Source organism: Chroicocephalus ridibundus, chromosome 3 (genome assembly GCF_963924245.1).
Source record: "Chroicocephalus ridibundus chromosome 3, bChrRid1.1, whole genome shotgun sequence".
Taxonomy (NCBI): Eukaryota; Metazoa; Chordata; class Aves; order Charadriiformes; family Laridae; genus Chroicocephalus; species Chroicocephalus ridibundus.
This window is the reverse complement of record NC_086286.1, coordinates 28,255,458-28,279,947: the sequence shown is the minus strand read 5'-3', so window position 1 is coordinate 28,279,947 and position 24,490 is coordinate 28,255,458. Positions and strand designations below refer to the sequence as shown.

The window sequence follows — 24,490 nt, the reverse complement described above, 5'->3', positions numbered from 1 at the left end:
CAGAAAGCTCTCTTGGCTTTCACCAAATATTTTTGTTTCTCCCAACCGCTACTCTCTATGCAACAATCCCACCTTGCCCAGAATCTCCCACTCCCTCTCAAGATTAGTCCAAATCTCTCTTTGTGAAAATACACCAGCAATACACCCCTGACTCCTGCCCACCTACTCATGCTTATCAGAAAAATCTCTACAAAGAACAATTAGGAAGTCTATGACAAATGCATGTCATATGCCATCCTTTTCGCCCCCATAACCTCATTTTTCTCAGGATGAGTCCGCAAACGCACCTCTGCCATGTTGCATACAGGAAGCTGCTGTCCAGTGATAGCTAGCCTGGTACCATCGAAACCACTGTTCCCAATTAGCTGAAAATTGGGCACACCTTATTACTATTGGTACCCCACTCCCCCACCATTAGCTCAACCAGTTTATCTGGAAAAAGAACTCAACTCAATGGATTTTTCTTCTATCTATCAACAATGATATTGAAAGAGGAAGGATAGGGCAAACACTTCACATCACGCTACTGTGGCTACAGAAAAGTCACTAGTTCTCTACACACAGATAAACAGTTTTCAGGATTTATTTATGCTAATTATTTAAGGTCCCTAAAAACCTACAAGCATATCCATATACCCCTTAGGAACATAGGACAAACAGACAGAGTCAAGAGAACAGTACAACAGAAAGAGGAATTACCAAGGAAACCCTACCCTATGTATTCAAATAACTGAATTGTGGGATGAAGAATTCATTTTTAAAAAAAAACACACCAATGAAATCAAAGAATCATGGATCAGAAGGGATGTCTGGAAGTCATCTAGCCCAACCTTCTGCTCAAAGCAGGACTATTGCCAGCACTACAGCAGATCAGCCTTGGCTGTATCTCCAAGGATGGGGATTCCACGGCCTCATTGGGTAAAACTTGGTCCAGGGCTGCAATACACTCCTGGTCAAGAAAGAATACTGAAGACTACTTGCAACACCTAATGAATTTAAAGTGACTTCCCTACAGGAAGGAAAGATCCCAAACTAGCTATTCAGTCGATAGAACAAAAAATCCACCGTTCGTTAATTTGAAAAAATTGCTAGCTCAGAATCTACTTAGAAATAATTAAAAAAAATCTACCCTAACACACAGAGGAAATGTATGAATGACTAACTTTTAAGGTCTACATTTGAGCAGTAAATCTACAATCACTAAAATTACAAGTCCAGTTTACTGAAGAGAGTTACACCGGAGAGTATTTTCACTGCGCAGCAAGCTGTTTAATGTATTTACAAAACATGGCCAAACAGTGCAGCATCTTCGGATTAATTCCCCACTGAAAACCCAATGAAATACTTCTATTAACAGCATGAGGTGGTTCTATGTTAGCATTCAGAATTTTCATACGGAAAAGGTCAAAACCCACATGTACGTAGTTCAGTTTTATAAAAGCCAACTAGAGCCATAACAGAAGCATGCAATTCAATACAAATATAATTTATCACCTGATCACTTACATTGGAGTTGGCGAAAATTGAATTTGAGTTGGCTACAGAATATTCTGCATTAGTCAAGTCTTCATTGCTCTGGTAAAGGACAAAAAATCACGTTTAGAAATAATACATTAAATGAAGCTTATGTGTGTCTAATACACAGGAATTCTACTTACAGATTTACTACTAGGTCCATGTAGAAAATAATTCAGCGCCTGTGGGTCCCTTAAGGGTAGGGAAACAAAAAAGAAAAGAAAAGGTTACCACTTCTAGGAAGCTCTTTCTACTAACGATGCTAATTTATTTCACTGACTCCAATGCAAAGCTGAAAGTTTATACCATCTGAGGATCTGTGTTCCTGTATCAGTACAGTTTTCAGATGTTAATCGTATTTGCTGTCATTGTACCAACACATTTCAAGCAATAAATTATGTTCATTACAAAATTTTAATTGCATTCTACTTTACTTCCTTTTATGAGGGTATTGCTTGTATTCTCTTACAACACACAGTATTTTATGACAGCACACAACCTAAGGAAAATACTACCACCAAATAACACAAGAACTAAAACAAGTAGATGAATTATAATGCCTGTTTAGCTAATATCTAAGTCAAGAGGGTATTTACAAACCTGAATCTTTAACATGTTTTCTGCCACCCTTAATTTAAGTTAAAAAAACACCCTATGCTTCCCAGAGTAACAGTCTCTTCACTCGGGAGAAAAAAGTGGTGCCTTTTCCAAGTGAAACCAACCACAGAAATAACTCATTAAATATTATGAAATACAATTTTAGTGTATTTCATTAACTTAGCACTACCACTGAATAAAGCTCAAGACTAAAAATGTGGTTTGACAGAACGAGTGTTGGAAATTCAAACAAATCAAAAATATATTAATGTAACTGCACATATAGACCAGGTAAAAAACATTAGAAGGTTATGTTAAATGGGATTATTTTAATACAACAATTATACAGCATTTCCCAACACATCCACTAGCATGAAGAGTAAAATGACACGGAGGTTTCTGACTTTAAAACATCTTTATTGATTAACAAGTAATAATAGAACATTCTTGAGAAGCAGGAGATTCTCATGTAAAAAATATTAATTTGAAACAAACACCTCTCCTCTCTTGATCTTCCTAGAAAATAAAGAGGGAACAAGTTAAAGATCTTTCAGTTTACAACTACTCTTCTAAAAGCACAAATACACCTCTATTCCTCTTTTTTTCACTGAAAAAAAAACTGCATTCACGTGTTTACAAACAGTACCTGACAGGCACTTTACAGTACAATTACAGTTACAACATAGTAGTTACACATATTTTCAAATGAAAATGTCGTTTTCATAGTAGATTACACTAAATTTCAAGTTAAGGAGAGCAGAGCTCATGATCTCATACAGAGCTCTCTCCTGTTTATGAGTTTTACTGATAAATAACCAGGCCATTTAATACTAATTACGCTCACCAGCTTTAAATCATGAAAAACAAAATTAAAAATGAAGAACACTTCATCACCTTAAATATTGTCTTTAGTAGGGAAGGAATTTTAGAAAGCACTTACTGAAATCAAAGATCAGATGGAAAAAAATGCTGTCTTCCATTCTTCTAGATGCTTAAGAAAGTAACTGCTGCCAGCAGCAGGAAGAACATTGTAATTTTTCCACACAAACACTCATCTGTAAGGAGACCACTTAATTTTCTGGACCACCTGTGAGCCTGTACCAGGATCCTCATGATTCATGCTCATGACAGAGCACTTAATTGTCCCATGCAGTCAATTATCACCTTTATGTTCCAAGCAGGATGTGTTTTCATATGGCTACCATCAGTTAGTTATCTTGCACAGTATACTTCACAGAATGTAACTGTCAGCCATTACTGGCAATGCTTTTGCTATAGCATCCACAGTCACCCCCAAATTACAGTAGCCACTGTGGTGATATTTCCGGTTTTCAGAAGTTAAAGTTCTCACTGGTTTCGCTGGAAGCTTCGAGTGCATGAGAAAGGTAAAAGCCCTATTTATTTACTACATTTAAGACAGTAAAAAATTCTTGTATGAAACAGAGACAATCTTTTAGTAGCTGCCACGAGACCGATGTCATACTAATTTCGTGCAGAGTTTGAACAAAGTATCATATATGAAATACTCAATTTTCTTCTTATGTTTTAAATGCACTATACCATGTTATCTGTTCTTGAATACTGACATGAATGTTAGCTAAAGAAAGGTAACTTGTTACATATACAATCTACAAAAATCTTGCCCATGGTTCAGATATCCTAATTATTTTTTGAGATTCCCATATGGAATTATAAACCTCCAGATAAATCCATTATGGAAATGATGGGAGGGGGGGAGGGGGAGGACCAGTTAAAATCCCCAATTTTCTTAAAATCAAGTATCTTTGTGCAAAATGATGATAAATTCATTTGTTGTGGATACTTAACAGTACTGGGTAGTAACTCAATTTTTCTAACGTCTTTACATAAATCCATGTTAATAGTAGAAATCAAGTATTTACAATTAAGAACACCTTTACTTTTCCCTTTAAAATACAAGCATAGCATTAACAAAGTATCTAGTTCCACTACTCAAAAAATTGAGATCTTTACTTTTTTAATCAAAAAAATGAAGTTAGTAACAACATCCCTAGTAACGTCCTTCAACACTGACCTGACATTACCACTAGCTGAGAAGAGAACCCAACCTCCATGCACACTCATTCCTTAGCCTCTCTTGAGGAGAAGGCCAGGAAGTGGACTGTCAGCTGGCACACACTGGGACTGACGGCTTTGCGATACACTCATCTCCACATGGAGGAAGCGAAGCAAAGCTACTCATTTCATTTGCAAGTCACCTAGTCTTGAGACAATACTGAGATAGAATCACCTTCTGTAAGATGATTTTGCACAATTTTTCCCAACTTTTATGAAAGAATTGCTTAAGGAAAACTTACCCAATAAGATCAAGGAGACAGGATTCATCATCGTCATCATCCATGACAACTAGAACAAAAAGGGAGAGGATGGATATTTGATATGTACCAGACAACAGATTGCTTTCAACAATAAAACGAATTTAGACTATCTCAAAATTTTTTATTAACCAATTTATGAAGTTGACAGATGTCCACTATTGACAAAGTTCTTAAATAAACCTGCACCTTCTACAGCGGTCCACTGATTTATCTCAAAATCAAATTCAGTCACGTATAACAACATACAAAATCCCATCTAATGTTTTACCATCTAGGGGGTTTTTTTAGAATTTTAAATTGGAGAGAGACCAATGATTAACCAAACTGATTAAAACCAACTTCTATAAATAAAAAAAAAAAAGTCATAAGTAAATCAACACTGCATGCTATCTCAAGACTTCAATTAAAATGATACTATAGGAATTTACTCCCAGCTAATGCCAGTGAGGGAATAACCGAACACTATAGAACCTACAAAGACTGTTACAAATTAGTGGCTATAATACTGACCAGCCAAAAAGGTAAACAAATTTAGGCTAGTATCATGGCAGTGCTGTTATAGGCTAGAACCAAAACTATAGCCAAGACATTACAAAGCAGTAAAAAGAACACTATTTTCTAGCATACTTTTCTTAGCTATCGCTAGTGACAATGGCCACTTCCAGTTTCTCCTGAACAATACTCAGAAGAGTACTTAAAAGAACTTGTGATTAATAGTACAAAGTTCTGACAATCCTTTTAACAACAGGTGAGGAATTAATTTGCATTAGCCAAACTGAATTTTTTAGCCTCACATCATCACGACCACCAACTCTCTTAAACGCTGCCTACTCAGTCAGGTGCTGCCTGGACCAAACATGTTCCATCGCTCTTTCCTCTAATCGCTGTTCCTCTGAAGCTTATGTTTCCATATCCTGGTTCTCCTGTTCACCATAACTCTCAAAATGTGATCTGAGACTATACCCTCTCCCTTTCCCCTGTCCATAACTCTCAGGACCATTTTATCCTCCCTTATTATCTCTGTAATAATAAAATCATAGAAGGGTTTGGGTTAGAAGGGACCTTAAAGATCATCTCGTTCCAACCCCCCTGCCATGGGCAGGGACACCTCCCACTAGACCAGGCTGCTCAAAGCCCCATCCAGCCTTGCCTTGAACACTTCCAGGGATGGGGCATCCACAACTTCCCTGGGAAGCCGGTGCTAATCCACCAGTTGAATTATCAGCTGATACCAGCATTTCCTAAGCCTCTTGGTACCCTGGCTTCCATTCAGTTATCCAATATCTTCTTCACAATATCTTCTAATTACATCAAACCAATCACTGCGCATCACATCCCTGTTTTTTTCTCAACTTCCCTTAAAAAGTCTGTTATCAAACTTATCACTCAAATTTATTAATATACTTTTGGCTTAATTCATTTTGCTCTCTCTTTTACTTCTTGCCAAACAAACTTACTGTACCTGACCAGATCCACATCAAATCATTCCTCAGGCTCTCCCTCATACAGATCTCCATAATGATCAAGACAACGAAGGGACTGGAGTATCTGTTATACAAGAGGCTGAGAGCACTAGGATGGTTCCACTTGGGTCTATGGGGGCATATCCCCGTGTATAAGTAGCCGGTGGGAAGGTGTAAAGAAAACTGAGCCAAACTCTTCTCAGTGTTATCCAGTAAATGAACAAGAGGCAAGGGGCACAAATCAAAACAAACAAGCAAACAAACTTATTTAAACACAAGAAAAAAACTTTTTTTTTTTTTTTTTTTTAACTCTCAGGGTAATCAAATACCAGAACAGGTTTTCCAGCAAGGTTATGAAGTCTCCATCCTTGGAGAGACACAGAAACAAGCTGAACCACAGCCCTGAGCAGCCTGCTCTGGCTGAGCCTGCTGTGAGCAGAACATTGGAGGAGGTAATCTCCAGACCTCCCCTTCCCACCTCAGCTGTCCTGTGATTCTGTGACCTCTTTCCTGACATTCTTCTATACTCCACTGGTTCTGAAACTTGTTTGTATTTTAGACTAGCAGACGGTTCCCTGTTCTCTATACTGCATAGCCTCATTCAGGTTTTCTCTTCAATCTCCTGTGCTTCAGCTTACAGACAGATTGAAGCAGAACCAGAGGATACATCACTATAAGGATCCCTCAGTATCACCTCTCTTGGAGAACAGGAAAACAAAGCCTTGCTACAGAAAACTACCTCAGATGTTGACAAAATCAGCATTCACTGACTGATTATGCATCATTAAGAAAAATAATTTCTCCCGTGATTCAGCAGCACATCTGCTCACTGTTGCATACAGCCACCAGCATGCGCACTGATCTTGCAATTTAATGCTAAATAAGTAACAAAATGTTCTATGATGTCATGGAATTTAAATGTAAATGTGCATTAGTAAGAGCAAATTAACAAGAGATTAGTGTTGTGATTAGCATTCTGCTTTAACTGCATTGTTGGTACTACTTACAGAAAGCTTTTACTTCCTCCAACTAAACAGCATCTCCATGTCTCAAGAGCAAGGTTTCAAAGACTCCTAGCTAACCAAACATAAAAATCAGCTCTACCAAAAGGCAACAGAATCTTTGTTTTCATACTGCATGCCTAGTTTTGAAAATGCCATACCATCCCATATTGCAATACTGACACTGTTATTTGAATAAAATAAAATGTCTTTGCTTTACCAATCCAAATACTGTGACTATACTACAACAAGGGTTCAACACCATGGAAAGTAACCACATAGAACTTGGTTCAATGAGCACTCCTGTAGGTATGAAAACTACTACCACAAATTAGACAAATTTGTTAAGTTCACTAAACTCTTGAAAACCTGCATGTAATGATCAAAAGGAAAATAAATTGTATGAGAACACCAAAGAGAGAAAATCTTAATGGTAATACACATTTTTTCCCTATTCAGCCCTTGAGATGAACATGCAGTTGGCTTTATTAGAAAAAATAATGTTGTTTTTCCTCATTTCACAAGTATGATACAAGAAAAGTCTACCCAAGGTAAACTCCTACCAGTTTACAACAGACAATAAAACCCAAAGAAAACAGCTACATTTTTGATAAACATCAAGAATCGCCACCAGTTCCCTCCAGAAGTGCATCTTCCTAACAAGCCTTAACAACAGTCTTGCCATCACTAGCAGAATTCTATACACAGATGAAAAAGAAGTATTATGTCAACCTTTTGGTTTTTTTAGTGTTGGTTTACCAAAGACCCAACCTGTATAAAACCAGCTGATCAATGTACCATCACAGAGACACAAACACACTTCATACACAGCTCTTGCTACATTCAGAAGTTGTTCTGATCAGCATTCGCAGCCTAAGGCGCTACAGGCTTCTGCACCTTGAAAACTGCAAACAAAGCACAGACAGATCGCTACCATCTCAATATCCCCACAAATGAGGGTTAGGTAACACTATACTAACACGATGCTGCATGACAGTGCTTTTGTGCAATGCCACAGGACCAACATGCAATTTAAAGAGCATACACAGCAGTATATCAAAGCACCATCAAGATCACAACCATGCCACAAACCTACCAATTTAGACTAAATTCTGTTCCTGTTTTGCCACACATACCCGAGATCACATAACCATGTAACTGCAGGTTTAAATCGTCTTAATTGATGCAGATTTTCAATGAGGATTAGTGTCCTGTTAAATTCAGGACACAAACAGAGGAGGTGCACAATCAGACCAAGTCCTTACATGCCCAAAAGCAACTACTCATTCAGTCTACTTAGAAAAGAAAGCAACTTTAGCAACACATGACCTTGACACAGATGATCATTTAAAAGTGTGTTAATAAAAGCAAGCCTATCCTGTGAAATTTTCTAACACATTTTCTACTGCACAAATGGTAAGAAAAGTTTGCTGCTTTTCTTGCTATCTTTTCAGTTTTTCTATACACAAGTTATACAAATTCTGTCCTTTTCACTGTTTGTTAACACATAGTAGGCCAAATCAATGACTGATGTATGAAATGGGTATAAACCATATTAAACCAACACAGTTTGAAAATAAAACTTGACACAATGAGTGGAATTAGAGGACTAGAGTTAACATAGCCTAGATCAGTGGTCTCCAAAGGGGGGTGTGTGCACCACAAGGCGTGCACAAGACAATCCACTGGGGTGCAGGAAGAAAATATTAGAACCTCAGGAGTACATGCATATAATTTGTAAATAAATGTACATATCCTGGGGGTGATCAAAAAGCTTTTACCAATAGGAGTGTGCAAAAACATCTGGAGACCACTGGCCTAGACTCCTGAAGACTGACCCACTTCTGTATGTGGATCAGTTGACGGGGGCTTCAGCCTGTTGGCAAGGGGTGTGTGTGGAGGCTCCAGGTGAGGCTTGTCTGGGCCATCGGGACCCATCAGTGCACCAGGGCCCTGACAAGAGCCCACACTAGACACAGTTGGGGAAAATACACATTGGGCAGGTTCACACAAGCTGCTGGAGGGCTGTTACAGTGTAGCCTAACAAATACTTAGTTATGATCAACACTGTTCTACAGGGTCTTTTAAAAAAAAAAGTAAAAAAAATAAAAAAATCTGTTGATAAGTAGGCCAAGCTCAGCCCTGCCTGGATTAGTATCCAACTAATTTACAAAGGGCAATCCTTACTAATTAGTCACAACCCAGCACAGATATTCCCCATAACTTATTATTAGCAAAGCCTCTACTGTTTTATTTCATACCCCTGCTATGCAGCACTGGTGAACCCAGTATATACTTCAATTTGGGTCCCATGTACTTGTGGAAGCAGCGCTGCCTATCCCTTTTGGGAAATAACCAGAGTGCCCTTTATCACACACTCCCAAACAGAATATAAGAAAAGGTGAAAGTAATAAAACTGACAAGGAAATCCCAGCTACGCAGGCCAGTCCTCTGGGACACTGTTATTACTTGGCCTTAAAGCCTCTGCCTCCCTTTCAATGCTCTCGCCTGCTACAGAGCAAAGACCAACAAAAGAGGCAGGGAGCAGACCTGCGCCCCCTCATCCACCTTCCCCGAGCCAGCTCAAGGCTTTGAACAGTCACCTGGAACAGAAAATTGATCTGACAGAATACACTGATCTGTTTCTACTTGGATTAGCTTCTTGATTTGGTTCCGGCTTGCCACGGAGCTACAAGAGTGCTACTGCCAGCACAAGAGAGGGAATAGGAAGGAGGGAGCTGGGCAGTTCAGGAGGGGGGAAGGCAGCGGTGCTTCAGCCAGCTTAAAGCAGTTGGACTGTAGCCGCATGTGTACAGTTAATACAGCCACTACCCTCACGTTAGCTGCAGCACAGGCGGCAGGTCAATGCAAGCAATTATTCCCCTCTACTCAGCACTTGTGAGCTCCCATCTCAAATACTGTGTCCAGTTTTGACACACACACACACACCCTTTAACAGAAATACAGAAAAACTAAAGCAAGTCCGGCAGAGCGCCAATAAAATCCTGAGGGCACATCACATTAAGAAAGTCTGAGGGAACTATGTTTCTTCAGCCTGGACAACGGAAGGTTAACCGAGGCACCACCTGCAGTCTGCCACTAGCTAAAAGGGGCACTGAGACAAGCATCGCCAGCCTCTTCTCATCAATGCCCAGCAAGACATGAGGCAAGAGCCAAAACACACAATGCAGAAAACCCCAACCAGATATAAGAAAAAAAGAAGTTCACAAAAAAGAATGCTCAAGCAAGAGGCCTCTCTAGAAATTTTCAAAACTCAAACCGCTCTGACCAACCTGTCCTAACGTTGAAGCCAGTTCTGCTCAGAGCAGGGGGCAGGGCCAGATAACCTCCCGTGGTCCTTACCAGACTAAACTTTTAATCATGCTACACAACCCACAGTATCATGCAACACATGCAGGGTCTTCAACCTGCAGAGTTATTAAAACTGGATTGGTCCAGAACAGTCCAACTACTCATATACGCTTCATATAATGTACATAAGCTTGTCACAGATAATTATTTTCCTTTCTCAAAGTCATTTATAATTTCATACAACCTTAATATATAACTTCAGATACAAAGCAGTAAAGTATTATTTTCACATCTTGTAAAAAGCCTAAGATCCTAAGATAGTAGCAAGTTTAGAAAAGCAGCATTTAGAGCAGTAATTCCCAAAGGTGTGATACGATCACCAGCAAAACTCGGTAAGCCACAAGTAAATAAATTTATCTGCAAAACCGTTGTACAAATCTACTGACTCATAACTTCCATGCAACTACATGGGATCAATTCCTGACTGGCAGCATGCTGGCCAACAACTTCTAAGAGTGAACACTGACCTTTGGAAATCAATGCATTAAAGCCCGGAAATGTCTGCTGTAGTTACAGCTTTATAGTGGGAGATAGTCAAACCTGCATACAGTAACATACATAGCACCTGAAGCAACTACTGTCTGAGGTACGAGATACGCCCACTAATCCTCACAGGTTCGGTAAGACTTTGTACACATCCAGTCAGCAGGAGCTCTTGACGACACCTCTGTCATGCTTTATAATGGATCTGAGCCATCAAATCTGTGCTGTTCTGTTGCTCTACACCATTCTCCAGAATGTTAATCTAAAATCCCAACATTAATAGTAACTTCACTATGGAATATCTTAAGAAATACGCTGTCACTGTAACAGTAATCATCAGAACAACACAAATGGAATAAATCAAAGTTACTGTAGTAGTCACTGTAGAGAATTATATTGTAGTGAACTCACGAGTGCTACATCCAATTTATGACGTCTTTATCCCTCATATTCTTTTTGAATACAGATGTAAGATAACTCTATTAACCCAATACAAGCATCCATCCCTTGTTAAATTACATCAAAGGATCATAGCAGCGTTAAGTGATTCCACACTGATTGCAGAGGCAAAACGCCCAGAGCTGAAGTCCTTCCCTCACACAAATTTCCACCATGACTCTCATTACTTTTCACAGTGCTAATATTTTGCTCAATGTGCTTCTGAACTAGGAAAAAAGAAAAAAACGCCATTTTAGCACATATTAGGTAATGCCTATCACTTAAGCAGTGAGCACTTCAGGTTGCTAAGATGCTGTAACTACTGCCTTCCTTACACTATCGGTTATCTCTCAGGTTCCTACCAAACAGGCAGCCTTGGATTCACTGAAGGAAACTTACCTATAGAGGAACAACCGCACCACATTTGCATTCTCTACAACACAGGAGTGCAAGAAAGAAGTATAAACTCAAAGCCTTATTACCATATATTTTACTCTTACATTTCAAGTCCATGCTACTTTTGAACAATCTAATATCTTACAAACTGGACAATTTCAGATTCTTGTAACTAACCAAGCATGTATTTTATGATCAACTTATGAGCTGCTTACCACATCAAGCCCTTTATTTTCAAAAAACTGATTTTTTACACAGACGGAATACAAAGAAACAATTATTAAGAGGTATTTCCACTTTCCCCTCCCATAACTGTAAAAATGATGTACAGCGGAATAATGATGGAGTATTCAATGGAAAAGAGGTAAATACTGAAAAACTTGATCGCAAATTAAAATCTTACTCTCGGTTTTACTTAGGCAAAAATATAGGAGGCATAATTATCAAAAAGTTGTCATTTCAGGACAACAGGAATAAGGAAGCAAAATTAATTTTTAAAATGTACTTTGTAAAACACAAGGATTTAACTACTCACTTGTAAACCATGCTGTGCTTATATTCTACAACATGTAATTATTCCTTACAAAAATTTTCTCTTCCAGAGTAATCAACAAAAAGTAACTACTATACTGTTGCAAAATCTACCAGGAACTGTGCTCTAAAGAGCTAACGAAGCAAGAAATTTGGGATTCTAACCTAGTAACAGAGCGCAATATGCAAGTGTTTTCATTCCAAGATTCTAAATCTGAGCAGTACTTTTAAGATGAACTTGCAATGTTTGAAATTAGCTGTAAAACTGAATTTAATCATCAGTATTTCAGAGACATCTGTATGCGACAGTACAAGCAGACATTTGCTGAACGATGCAAAACCTCTCTACAAAAACTGGGAGCTATTCAGGAGTCAGAAAAATAGCAACAGAAGAGAAATACAAGAAGTTCTACCTCTCATGAACAGCTAGACATCTTCATGGTTTCTGAGATCTGGCAGGAGGTGAACAGCTAAGAGGACAAGCAGGGTCCCTACAGAATTGTGAAGTACCAGCTCCATATACAGAAGGGCAAACAAAACCCACACACTAAAGCACGACAACCTACAATAGGTTGTTTATTCAACTCTTAAGTTTTATTTCCCTTTAGTAGACCATAAAGAAAAAAAAAATTTTGAATTTGAGTTTGGTAAATGTGGCAACTTACAACGCTTCCAAAAACTACAGTGATATTTTAATATATTAAGAAAAAATGGAAACATGCAGTTCAATTATTAACAGTATGTATGATAGTAAAGGTTAATCCAGCTACTCTCAAGCACACCGAGCACATGTGTGAACCTGCAGTGCAGCTGTCTAAAATCCGCTTTCCCTCAGACACACATGTTCAGCATTGAACTTCTAGTTTATCCAATGCAATTTTTTTCCTACGGCATCCAGACCTGCTCTTGGCAACATCAAAATCTTGACAAGATTTTCACCTGTAAACAAGAGGTTTTTTTAAACCACATAGAGAAAATTCAGAGTAACTCTCAGCCTGCAGGTCAGGATGTTTACCAACCCATGGGATTCACCAGGTTGAACGCTCGGCTCAGCCCATTTCTCCTGCAGTGAGTATCCTCATCGCTACGCTATGGCCTATTTTGGGCTCTTGTCTTCTAAGTTGCTTCACCGCATACACAATTCTTCAGGAATCTCAATATTCACAGAACATTTTGAAAGGTCCTGGCTTCATCCCAAAAGAAGAAAAGGAGGTGTAATCTGAACAGTTCCTTAAGAAATAAATGTTCACCTGCTCAAATGAAGTTCTTAAGTATTTCTAGAAACTACTGCATGTAATAATGCAGTCTATTAGCACAGAATCATAGAATGGTTTGGGTTCGAAGGAACCTTAAAGGCCATCTAGTTCCAACCCCCCTGCCATGGGCAGGGACACCTCCCACTAGACCAGGCTGCTCAAAGCCCCATCCAGCCTGGCCTTGAACGCTTCCAGGGATGGGGCATCCACAACCTCCCTGGGCAGCCTGTTCCAGTGCCTCACCACCCTCACAGCAAAGAATTTCTTCCTAATATCCAATCTAAATCAGTTTGAAACCGTTATCCTTCATCCAATCACTACACTCCCTGATAAAGAGTCCCTCCCCGTCCTTCCTGTAGGCCCCCTTTAGGTACTGGAAGGCTGCTATAAGGTCTCCCCGGAGCCTTCTCTTTTCCAGGCTGAACAACCCCAACTCTCTCAGCCTGTTACATACGTTATTTGTGCAACACAATACTTCAAGAAAGGCAGAGTCAGTTTTTCAGATGTTTTTACCTTGCTTCTACTACAGAATACCTGTGTATCATGCTTCTCATTCTGTGCATAAAATTTTCAAAGATTCTGATAAAATACATAGCGTAACATCCTTATGAACTGATTTCTCATTTAATTTATAAACCAATGTCCAATTAATATCTTTTCACTGCCCCTCTAGTCCATACTACTAGCTTAAAAACCAACCACACAAAACTGGCTACCTTGCCACAGGCTTGGTTCACACAAGCTAGTATCAGCTAACAACTGACAATAACTGAAGCTGAATGGAGATTTATATTCCTTTCAGTTACTATGTTTGGGCAATCAACTGAAATCTGAATATGATGAGTTGACAAATGTGTAACTAATTCAGCAGTGCAGTCCTTATCAATGCCCCCAAAACCAGACTGAAAGTCAGCCACACTGCGAATCTTGTCCTTGTTGAAGCCAATGCCTTGCTGATGCCAACGGAGATTGTGCCACCTCTTTCAGTAGGGCCAAGGTATTTTCTGTGGTCGACACATCTCAATAAATTCAAGCTTCAACACCAGGTCTTGACGTTCCACACTCCTCAGATCAAGTTCACAGTAAAACTACTGTAAGTTCCACCTGAGACAAGGCATAAGATCAGCCCTTACAGAAATGATCAATCTCTTGCAATGAAGTTAAAACTTTCTCCCTGGACCCCCCCTTCTCTACATTTCACCGCCCTTTCTTAATACCTTCAATGAAAGAAAGGCTATTGTATTAAGTTTTGACAGTGATTTGCCCATTTACTTTCGCTTTTGGTAAGTATTCCCTTACTCAAAGTAACATCAGAAGTAGCTCTAGCACATTTTAAAACTAGTGCAAGAAAATAAAGCAATACAAAAACTTGATAGTCTGTGTTAATTTTTATTTGTCTAAAACCTCAGCGATTCTCAAATAAAGCAAAAATAATACAGACACAGTAGTTGTTTTTTCAACAATGAAAGCAAGGGCAAATGAACATTTGAAAATGAAGACACACACATTCATTTAACTACATGATGATCTTGAAAAAACATCAGTTCGGGTTGGTGTTTATGCATTTAAGTTGGTGAAACACGGTCTTTATTGATACTGCTTATTCCAACTTTCAAACTAGAACAGTCGCAGGTCACAATGAATGTTAGAACTGTTTATTAATCTTGCTGCTTTTCCTCTACTGTAAGAAAGGAAAACATGCTTGCTTTTGTAGACAACTCCCGTATCTACGCTGGACCGGGCATGTCACCATAAAAAAACCTTTCAAGCAGAGATGCAGCTTATTCCAGAACTACTAGAAGAAATTATGTCAACGCTCTGAACAGAATGAACTACATTATCAAAGAGGCTCTTACGCCTGCACTGTATCTATTACTTAGACAGCGATGACACACTTTCACGCTCTCACTGCTACATCTACGCTAAAATGCACCAGCCATTAGACTTATCACAAGCCTAATGCAGTATGAAAAGTCATGATCATTGTCCATTAGAGCCACATTATAAAACATAATCTGCAGTTATGCAGATCCGACTTTTCTGGAACTGATGTGGAAGCATACCAGCAAAACTCTGAAAAAACAGCTAGAGTACAATGAACGCCCAAGCAGCACAGCAACACATCCACGCCTGCAAGGCTCCTCAACTCTAGACTATGGACTTACCCCTGTTGCAAAACTTTATGGATACAGAAAGGATCCTCAGACAAAATTGGAAATGTGTCTTAAACTGTGGTTATGTGGGTTTTTCCTCTCAGTACAATTAAGCTAAATATATAACTCTACTGGAAAAGGACACATGGGTGGACAGGAAAATGGCATATCCGTAAGGTGAGGTATTTAGCTACAGTAGAACCGTCTCTGTCAAGGGCACAACTATGTAGCACTGACCTCACCTACAGCCACACATGTAATACGAGTATTATCAACTCATGGTACGTGTATAATGTGTAAGGCAAGTGCTTGAAGTATGAACAAAATAAGAACACGCTTAAAATACATTGAGTATCACACTAGTGAATAATCCAAGGGGCACCAATGGAAGCACAACTGGGTTATTAGAGTGTATAAACATAGTGAGTTTCTGCACTCCTCCATCAACATAAACAAGCTATGCAAAATAGGAAGTACTACTTGCAAGGACAACAAAAAGAAAAAACTTTTAGGCTCAGACCTGGCCAAAGAAACAGATCTAAAAAGAATAGCTCTAGTATATTTAAATACTACCTGCCAAAGATCTCAACTCAAGATGAGAATACATCTGCTTTAATGCAAGCAGGTCAGAGTAGAGAGTATACATAGTCATCGGACGAGCGTTACACCCCGAGAGGATATAAACTAGCCGGTTTTATACCATTTTTGTCATTTCTTCCGTATTTTCACAAATTAATTAAAAAATCAACACACAATCTGCCAGACCTTAGTACATGACAGATTAATTTTATTGTATAAAAAACACACTACCACTAAAAATTCACTACCTCAATCCCCAGACTACTGTCATCGAAAATGAAAAATCATCACTTCAAGAGTGAATTTCATGTAGTAAGATTTAATGAAATGTGTGAACAAAAACTGTACTCCACACAATTCTTTGATTTTCAAACAATTAAAGTTTTAGCAGCTGTATTGTTTAAAAAGCTAAAACGTTAACAAGGTTATCCCCAAGAAAGTCTTCAGAAAAGAGTTACTATCAAGGCAATTTCCTTAGTATATTCCAAGCAATAAAAACGCGTATGTCACTAGAAACGTTGTTTAAAACCCTTCAACACCAACAGGCAAAGAATTTTAAAAAACATAAAATTAATCCCAAATTTAAAAAAAATCTCCCTTCCTTCAGGAATGAGCAAGAGGCACAGGGAAAGCCCTCCTCTGATCTGTCAAAAATCATGAAACGAAAAACTAAACAAGCATTCCATACTCCTTAGCGGGCGCAGCATGAGTTGGTCTGGCAGCATACTTGCTGTTCCTGAATACAGATGTTGTTGGTATTAAACTCAAGCCTCATGAGCACTGATGAAATCACACAGAAATGTTAAAAAAAAAAAAAAAGTGTTAAGTTCTGGTCAAAAAACAGGAGACCATTTTCAACACAGCACCAACCCAAAACTTAAAAAGCCTGCTAAAGTGGAACCGCCAAATTTGAGTAATTTGGAAAAAGCACTGTTTCCTGTGCGACATAAAGAAGTGATAAAAACTTCAAAAGATCCTAGTCCCCCCTTCACAAAAAAAAATTACCAAGAGAATAATAGCAACAAAATGACTTATCTACCCACCCACCTAAACGTTACTTGCCCTTGTATTTTTGCAAGCACTTCTAGAGGTATTGAAGGCTCTTGACAGAGGATGACTTTGCCTTATATGCTACACTACAGCGCTTTTTAAAGGTGGATTTCTTGTTTTTAATGGCAAGTTGTATTTTTTGGTCATCGTTCAACAGAAGAGGATGTTCTTTCAACTCTTTTTTTCTTCCTGCACTCGGAAGGCATCTCGTGACACGAAAGGCATGTTTTAATGAGATGAAAACAAGCTCTGAAGCGATGTTTACGGGCTTTAGGCTGGCAGCGCAGGCCCCTCTGGAGCGAGCCCGCCGAATTCCTCTCAGGACCGCGGCCCAGACGGCTGGGGAGACGGGGGACGCCTGAGGTGGCACCGATCCGGAGCGACAACTCTGGCGGGGCCCTCCCCAAAAAACCACCCACAGCCAAGAACCCGTCACCTCTCTCCACAAAGCACACACAGAATAAACTCCCTACAGAAATTTCTTAAAAAAAAAAAGGGGGGGTGAGGGGGAGAAGCAAGCAGCTTCTGTGATTTCACGGAGAGGACTTCTCGCTTCCGCGACAGAAAAAGAAATGGCCCGAGCGGGGCGCGAAGGCAACGCCCCACACGGCGCGGCGACAGCAGAAAGGACCTTAAAATGGCGCCCGTGGGGGAGGAGAGTCGGGAGCGAAACTGCGCAACAAACGCTGGCAGGAAGCCAGGCAGCGCCATCTTCCCCGCTCCCTCTCCCCCCGCTCCCGCCCAGAGCGGCACCGCCAACGCCGGCCGCCGAGCCCGGGCACGGCCGCGGCCGCCTCCCACGAGCTCTCCCATCTCCTCCATACCCCGTTTCGTTCCCTACCGCCGAGCCCCGAGCAGGGGAGGAGCGGGGAGCAGGGAACCAGGGAAAAGCGAAGGCCTCCACATCTCTCCCCTTCCCCCCGTGATTATTTAGTATCAGTTCTAAGTCAATGCAAACGTGTCCTCTACACGTCGTTTAATTTTGCCCGGTTTTTAACATCACTAGATCTGCTTTCTGACATAACCCGTAAGTGAATTTTGCAATTAATAGAAACAAATTGATAACTCGAGTACTGAAGCCCCCCTCTGCTCCTCCCCGTAACCCAATAAATGCGAACTGCGAGGATGGCAGAAAATCCCCTCCGCAGCCCACCGCTTTTAGCCACAAATAAAAATCTACTTGTAAAACGTTGGTTTTTTCACAGAAAATAACCGCAGCAGCAGCACAAAGGCTCGCGTTCGCATCCACTCTAGAGCAAAGCGAAGCGGGTTACTCCAGAAAGAGACGGTTTATTGTTATTTAAAAAAAAAAAAAAAAAAAAAAAGCGAGGCGTTACAGTTAAATATTCTCTCTCCAAAAGAGGGGGGGGGAATATATATATAAAAACCACACACACAGCGGAAAACTCGGTCCCGAAAAGGAGGGGGGGAAAAGCGCATTAACCCAAACCTACCGCCCGAGCCTGTCGCGCACCCACAAAAAGCAGCACGGCTTCCATTCCTCGGGTGAGAGCGGGAGGCACGGAGCCATTCAGAGGAAATCGCAAATAAAAGAACCGAACAAATCGAATCAAATCGAGTGGCGACACCGAAAACGAGGAAACGAGTGAAAAATAAATCCCCAGAAGGCACAAATCTGAGACACCGGCGGCTCAAAGAAACGACAAGATTAGGGTGGCGGCGAGTGGACGGGGGAAAGGAAAAAATCAAGCCAGGAGTGAAAAAGGAAAAAAGAAAAGAAAAATCCTTCCCAGCTCCGCAGCTAGGAGAGAGACGAAGTGTCTCCATTTTCCCGACGAGGAGGAAGAAAGAGTGTTTCACAGACCACAGAGCTTTAGAGAAAAGCAAAGAAACGAGGGGGGAAAAAAAAGAGGGAGGAGATTTGAAAAGATTATTTTTCTTTCTCCCTCACACACTCTCTCTATCCCCCTCTCTCCCTCTCACTCTCTCTCTCACACTCACACATACACACACACACACACACTCTCTCCCTCCTCTCCTCTTTCCATCCCTCTCTTGATGGCCATCAAGGGGGCGGAAAATAAAAAAAAAAAAAAAAAAGACAACAACAACAACTAATTTTAAACCGGCTCAATCAATGAGTCATTAAAAGAGATTTTTCTTCCCTCCTCTCCTGAATTTGCATGGCATCAGCAAGAAAAAAAAAAAAAAACCCACCCCAAACCTCTCCCCTCTCTGCAGCTATCAGCCTGGACCTGAAACCTTATCTCTCCCTTCTACCCCCCCACCCCACCCCCCCGCCTTTATTTTAAGAAACAACTTTTTTTTTTTTAAGTGCCCTCAGCAGCCGCCACCACCACCAGCCTCGCCGAAAAAAGAAATATATAGTTCATTTCCATGTGAATCCACATCTGCCCAAACAACAGCCACCCACAAAATATCCCTCTTCTTCCTCCTCGTCTCCCCTCTCGCTCGCTCTCTCTCTAGATATATATTTATATACATAGCCCCAGAGCCAATAGCTCTCTGGGCTGAAACCTAATATCCTGGTTTTGGCAACTCCTGGTTGTTAATTTGCTCCTCTTTCTTTTCTGTCTGTCTGGAGATAGATTTCCCCCCTCTCTTTTCCCTCCCCGAAGGAAGGGAGGAAGGAGGTTGTGTGTTTTTTTTTTCCTTGAAATTTTTATCACAAAATTATAATACACTCAAAGGGAAACTCACCGTCATGAAAAAGCAGTGCCTTGTCAACGGGGTTTCTTCGCCATCACATCAGGGGCTGGCAGTGTAAGAGAGAGAGAGGGAGAGCGAGAGAGCGAGGGAGGGAGGGGGGAGAGAGCGAGCGAGCGAGGGGGAAAGAGAAAGAGAGCGAGCGAGCGAGGAGAGCGCGGCACCGCACCGCGCCGCGCCACACCGCGCAGCGCACCGCACCCGCGCCGACACACACCGCGCCGCGCCGCACCGCTCCGCGCCGGCGGGGACCGGGCCGGCCGTGCCGCTCCGCTCGGCTCGGCCGGCGGAGAGTGCCGCAGCCCGGCGCCCGGGCACCGCCGCCCTGACATGATGAGTCCCGGGCTCCGGCGCGATCCTCGCTGCGCCTTTTCTACAGTCAGTCCCTTTAAAAAGTTTAGCCTTTTTGCTTTCTTTTTTTTTTTTTTTTTTTTTTTTTGAGAAAGCCGTAGATATGGAGAGCTATACGTGCTTCAGTTGTTTTACTTTCGGTTAAAAGTTGGGGTGTCTTTTGGGTTACATAAAAGTAAAAAACATTTTTTTCCCCACTAAAAAGGATATTAACAACTTGGTTGATTTTCTTCATAATAAAGTTGTAAAGCACTACACACTTTGGCGGGGGGGGCGGTGGTTGCCAGAAAAATAAAATGCAAGGTCACCTTTAAAAACATAAGGTTTGATCTACTTACAAGCTGTAATATTTGGAATACTCTAAGATACATTCTTATCACCCTTGGTGGAAACAAATGACAGGCATTTCAGTCAAAGTTTTGGGTAGCCTAAAAATGCTAATTTGGAGTCAAAGCTTATAGCACTGAGAGTTCATTGATACAATTCTACAATTTATTTCAGTTGTGTTACTTTTGTAAGTAATGTAATGTAACTAGTAAGTAATGCGTTACATTACTTACTAAAAGTGTTACTTTTATTCAAAGCTTTTTGGTTATACAAAACTAACTCAAAATACTGGCTTTATTCATTACAAATATAACTAAAAATTCTTCATTCAAATGATCTTACAAGCCTAGTTGATTTGAAGCAAAAACATTTTGATTGAAAACAAGTTAGATTCTTAGCATGTAGAGATACGTATGTTAATGCTTTTAAAACAAGAAATCTCTTTAAGGACCCTTTTTCTGCTAGTAATTGCAGTTCCCAAGGTCTTGCACACAGCAACCTTTTCTATTTTTTTTTTTTTTTTAAGAAAAAATAACTTTGTTAAAACTCCTCAGAGACAAGGATTTGAAGACTTTATTTAGTAGCATATTATTTTTTATTAGTTTACAGCTCAACTTTAGTTTTAAAATACAATGACATGAAAACGGTTATGGGCAGTGTATTAAATGGACTTTCTCCAAGAAGTTGGCCAGATTTTTTATGTTTTAAAAAAAGTCAGCAACTCAACCAGTTAGAATCTGGTTATATTATTTTTTAAGTAATCAACCAGTTTGTATTATAATATGGGAAACAATGGTTAAGCCTGATTCCAAACCTTTGCCAAAGCCAAGACCTACCTGCAATTGTTGTTTACATGCATGCCCACAGTAGGGAATTCGGGTGAAGTTTCAAATCACTCCCTAACTGGAAAGGTCAAGTCGTAGCCAACAGGCCTTAGCATGAGTCCAACATATCCTTTACACAGTCTAGACACACTGAACACAAGCATGGTGCTGCCTAGTCCATCAGCCAACATATTAACTTCACCTTTCATAAACACAGTATGGGCCTGAATAGCCAACAATATGGAAGTAAATACCACGTGTCAAAGAGCTCTTATAGCAGGCCTGACACTAGCATTAGAAAATCGAAAAGGCCAAACTTCAAGGTTCCTAACTTCAAGGGGCCAAACCCTGCCCTGAATTAAAGCCTACTGGCTTTAAAGAATGTTGCTCAAGTAAGAACTTGTGAGCAGGAGAGACACCACAAGCATTCTTCTGATTTGGTTAACAGGAAGGAACTTTGCTTCAGAGGTTACAAGGCGGAATATCTGATCAGTATATTATTATTCTCCCAGTCCTACAGAAACCACAAATAGGAAGTAGGCAATACAAAGAAGGAACAGGAGGCAGAAGGACAAATGACTTTGAATAGATTCCGTTATCATAAGAAACACAAGGAAGCCACATAAATTGTCCACAATTGTACCATAATTTAAACTCGCTTTCCCTGAAGGATGCTTCAAAGCAGCCTCAGCAATAACCTTGCAGGGGCATTACACAAATGGAAGGAGAGCTAACATCTACATGGTGAAGCACCCTGAAGCAACTAGATTTCTACAGACCTACGCAAGTCAGTGACTTTAATAACGAAAACCCTTTACATTGCCACTGAGTGGACAAAACAAAACCAGAACATACTGTACCCTCTGCAGAAGTAAATTTGCATCTATTTCTATATTTGCTATATCTGTTCAGAAGCAAAATTGGCTCAGGTAAAAACACTCACTAAAAAAAAAACCCAAGAGTTGGATGTGACTTTATATGAAGTGTGCACTTAAATTAAAATTAATGTTACCTTTAATACTAAGAAGTTTGAATGTGGTCTTCAAGCTGTAGTGTTATTATTTTCCGGTGTACTACAGAATTTTCCAGACCATGATTCTAAAGAAATACTGGTTTTTGCCATGAGGTACTCATGCTTTTTTAAGAGGATCACATAGTGTTTCTGAACTGAGTATCATTGCCCCAGGAAGTTTCCCCTTTTCTCACTGCCTTACTGCATTAACACAAAAGACCCTAATATGTCAAAATTCTTCTGCCCCAAGGTCACCTGCCCAGAGCCATCATCCTCGGTCAGAGTCCTAGTCTCCAAATTACGTACAATGGACATTCAGTTGCTGTCTCTCCTGAGCTTCCTCAATCACATTCATTCATTCATTTTCCCACTCATTTTCCTGTAGCAGCTTCAGAAGGAATAAGAGGGAATAACCGTAAGAAAAAAGGCAAGACCAGCATCAAAAAGGAATAGGGGAAGACAGACGTTCGCGTGATAATTCTTAAGTACAGCTACCGGGAACATCACATGCACCCATCACACAACATACTACTTGGCTATATTTTGACATCAGCTGTCAAACTGTGACCATGCTATTTAACAACTACCACTCTCATAGGTGTGCAAAGACACCACATGACATTTGCAGTGAGCTGAAATACATAGCTCTGAAATGACAGATTGTGCAGATGTGAAAACTAGGCTTAGATATTGAGAGGGAGAAAATAAGGGTGTACAAAACACCCTCCCCATTCATTCTGTCTCCAGGCTTCTCCTAGATCAGGCCACTTCATTATTATTCAGCCCATTTTTCCAGGCCTGCATCACAAGCATTCCAATCCTTGGGCAATCATAAATTAGTACCCCAAAAGAAGATCAAGCAGCAGCAGATTCATAAGAAAGAATTTAAGGACTAAGCTATTTGCATTAAAAGAATGAATTCCACAGTCATCACAAGATTCTTCCATGAATAGTTGGTTTTGTAACCTCAACTCACTGCATCTTCTCTGAGGTACTGGATGGGAAAGAATGCCATTTACTCCACTGCAGCCTTGCTTCCTCAGACTGAGTGCTGCAGCGGTATCGATGGCACTTCTTCCTCCCATGCTTCTTTACCTCTCCATCCCTTAACACGTTTCTTGTGCCAGCTCATCACTAGACACACCATTTATCCAACTACATACTGCTTTATTAATTACTAATTTAGATAACAATAAATAACTCTAAGCTTGAAGGCACAGAAACAAATCATTAAAAGGCACAAGCAATAGAAAGGCAGAGGTCACAACACTTTAAAAATAGGGCACTCAAAAACTGGCATGAAGGGAGACAAGGACTTTAACTTGGAATATAAATGCAATATGAAAAATTCATCTGTTTGAACTGCCAAATTTTGAGTAGTTGCCACCAATACTTAGATGACCCACCAGTAAAAAATTCCTAAACATTACAAATTTCAGCTTGATAGCATGTCTTACTTACACAAACCAGTACTTACAAAGCCAGCGTCATAATTGCATGGTGTAACATATAAAGCTGTATGACTCCAGTATCAATCATCATACCAAACACAGGACTATCTAACCAATACATATCTTAAAGGGTGATTGGTTAGCATATAGGTCATAAGAGGAGGTAACTAAGAGTGAACCTCAGAACAAGAGACTTACACCAATACCAGAAAACAGACAGGTTTCTATGACTGGAGACTGTGTGAAGGCCAGCAGAGCTGTTCTGTGATGAATCCAACGAACAGATTTTGGAGAACTATGCTCCTCTGAGATGTGGATCCGAGGTATGGAAGACAGTCAAGGAAAACCAGAGAAAAATGTGGTGACTGGACCTCACGTTGAAACAAATGACATTGCACAATTATTACTGCAACAGATCAAGAATAACTATATCATACTGTATGTTATTTAAATAGTGTCTCACATTCTTCAGCTTAGAGTACCTTAAAAAGGAAAATTAAGTTTGAAAGATTAATGGCTCTCACTTCCAATTTAGAATAATCTTAAGATATTCAGCCACTGAAATGTATTGGAAAAAAAAAATACCTCTGGAGACAGAACTTTACTACGGTATGTGGAGAAATAATCTTCCACAACTAACACTGCC

General features: G+C 40.1%; 1 protein-coding gene across 4 annotated transcripts in view; it reads right to left on the bottom strand.

Moving 5' to 3' along the window:
• BICRAL (BICRA like chromatin remodeling complex associated protein) overlaps window positions 1-24,490 on the bottom strand; it is a 47,023-nt gene that overhangs the window by 16,921 nt on the left and 5,612 nt on the right. For 2 of the 4 annotated variants that reach the window (XM_063328559.1, XM_063328558.1), the window contains exons 1-4: window positions 18,646-19,133; window positions 4,449-4,497; window positions 1,659-1,707; window positions 1,507-1,575 (exon numbers count right to left, since the gene is read on the bottom strand). In XM_063328559.1, the coding sequence (XP_063184629.1) occupies window positions 1,507-1,575; window positions 1,659-1,707; window positions 4,449-4,497; window positions 18,646-18,979 (501 nt within the window). In that variant the 5' untranslated portion in view covers window positions 18,980-19,133. Of the gene's footprint in view, window positions 1-1,506; window positions 1,576-1,658; window positions 1,708-4,448; window positions 4,498-18,645; window positions 19,134-19,873; window positions 20,251-24,490 lie in introns of those variants that run through there. The other 2 variants (XM_063328561.1, XM_063328562.1) reach the window with 2 other exon arrangements.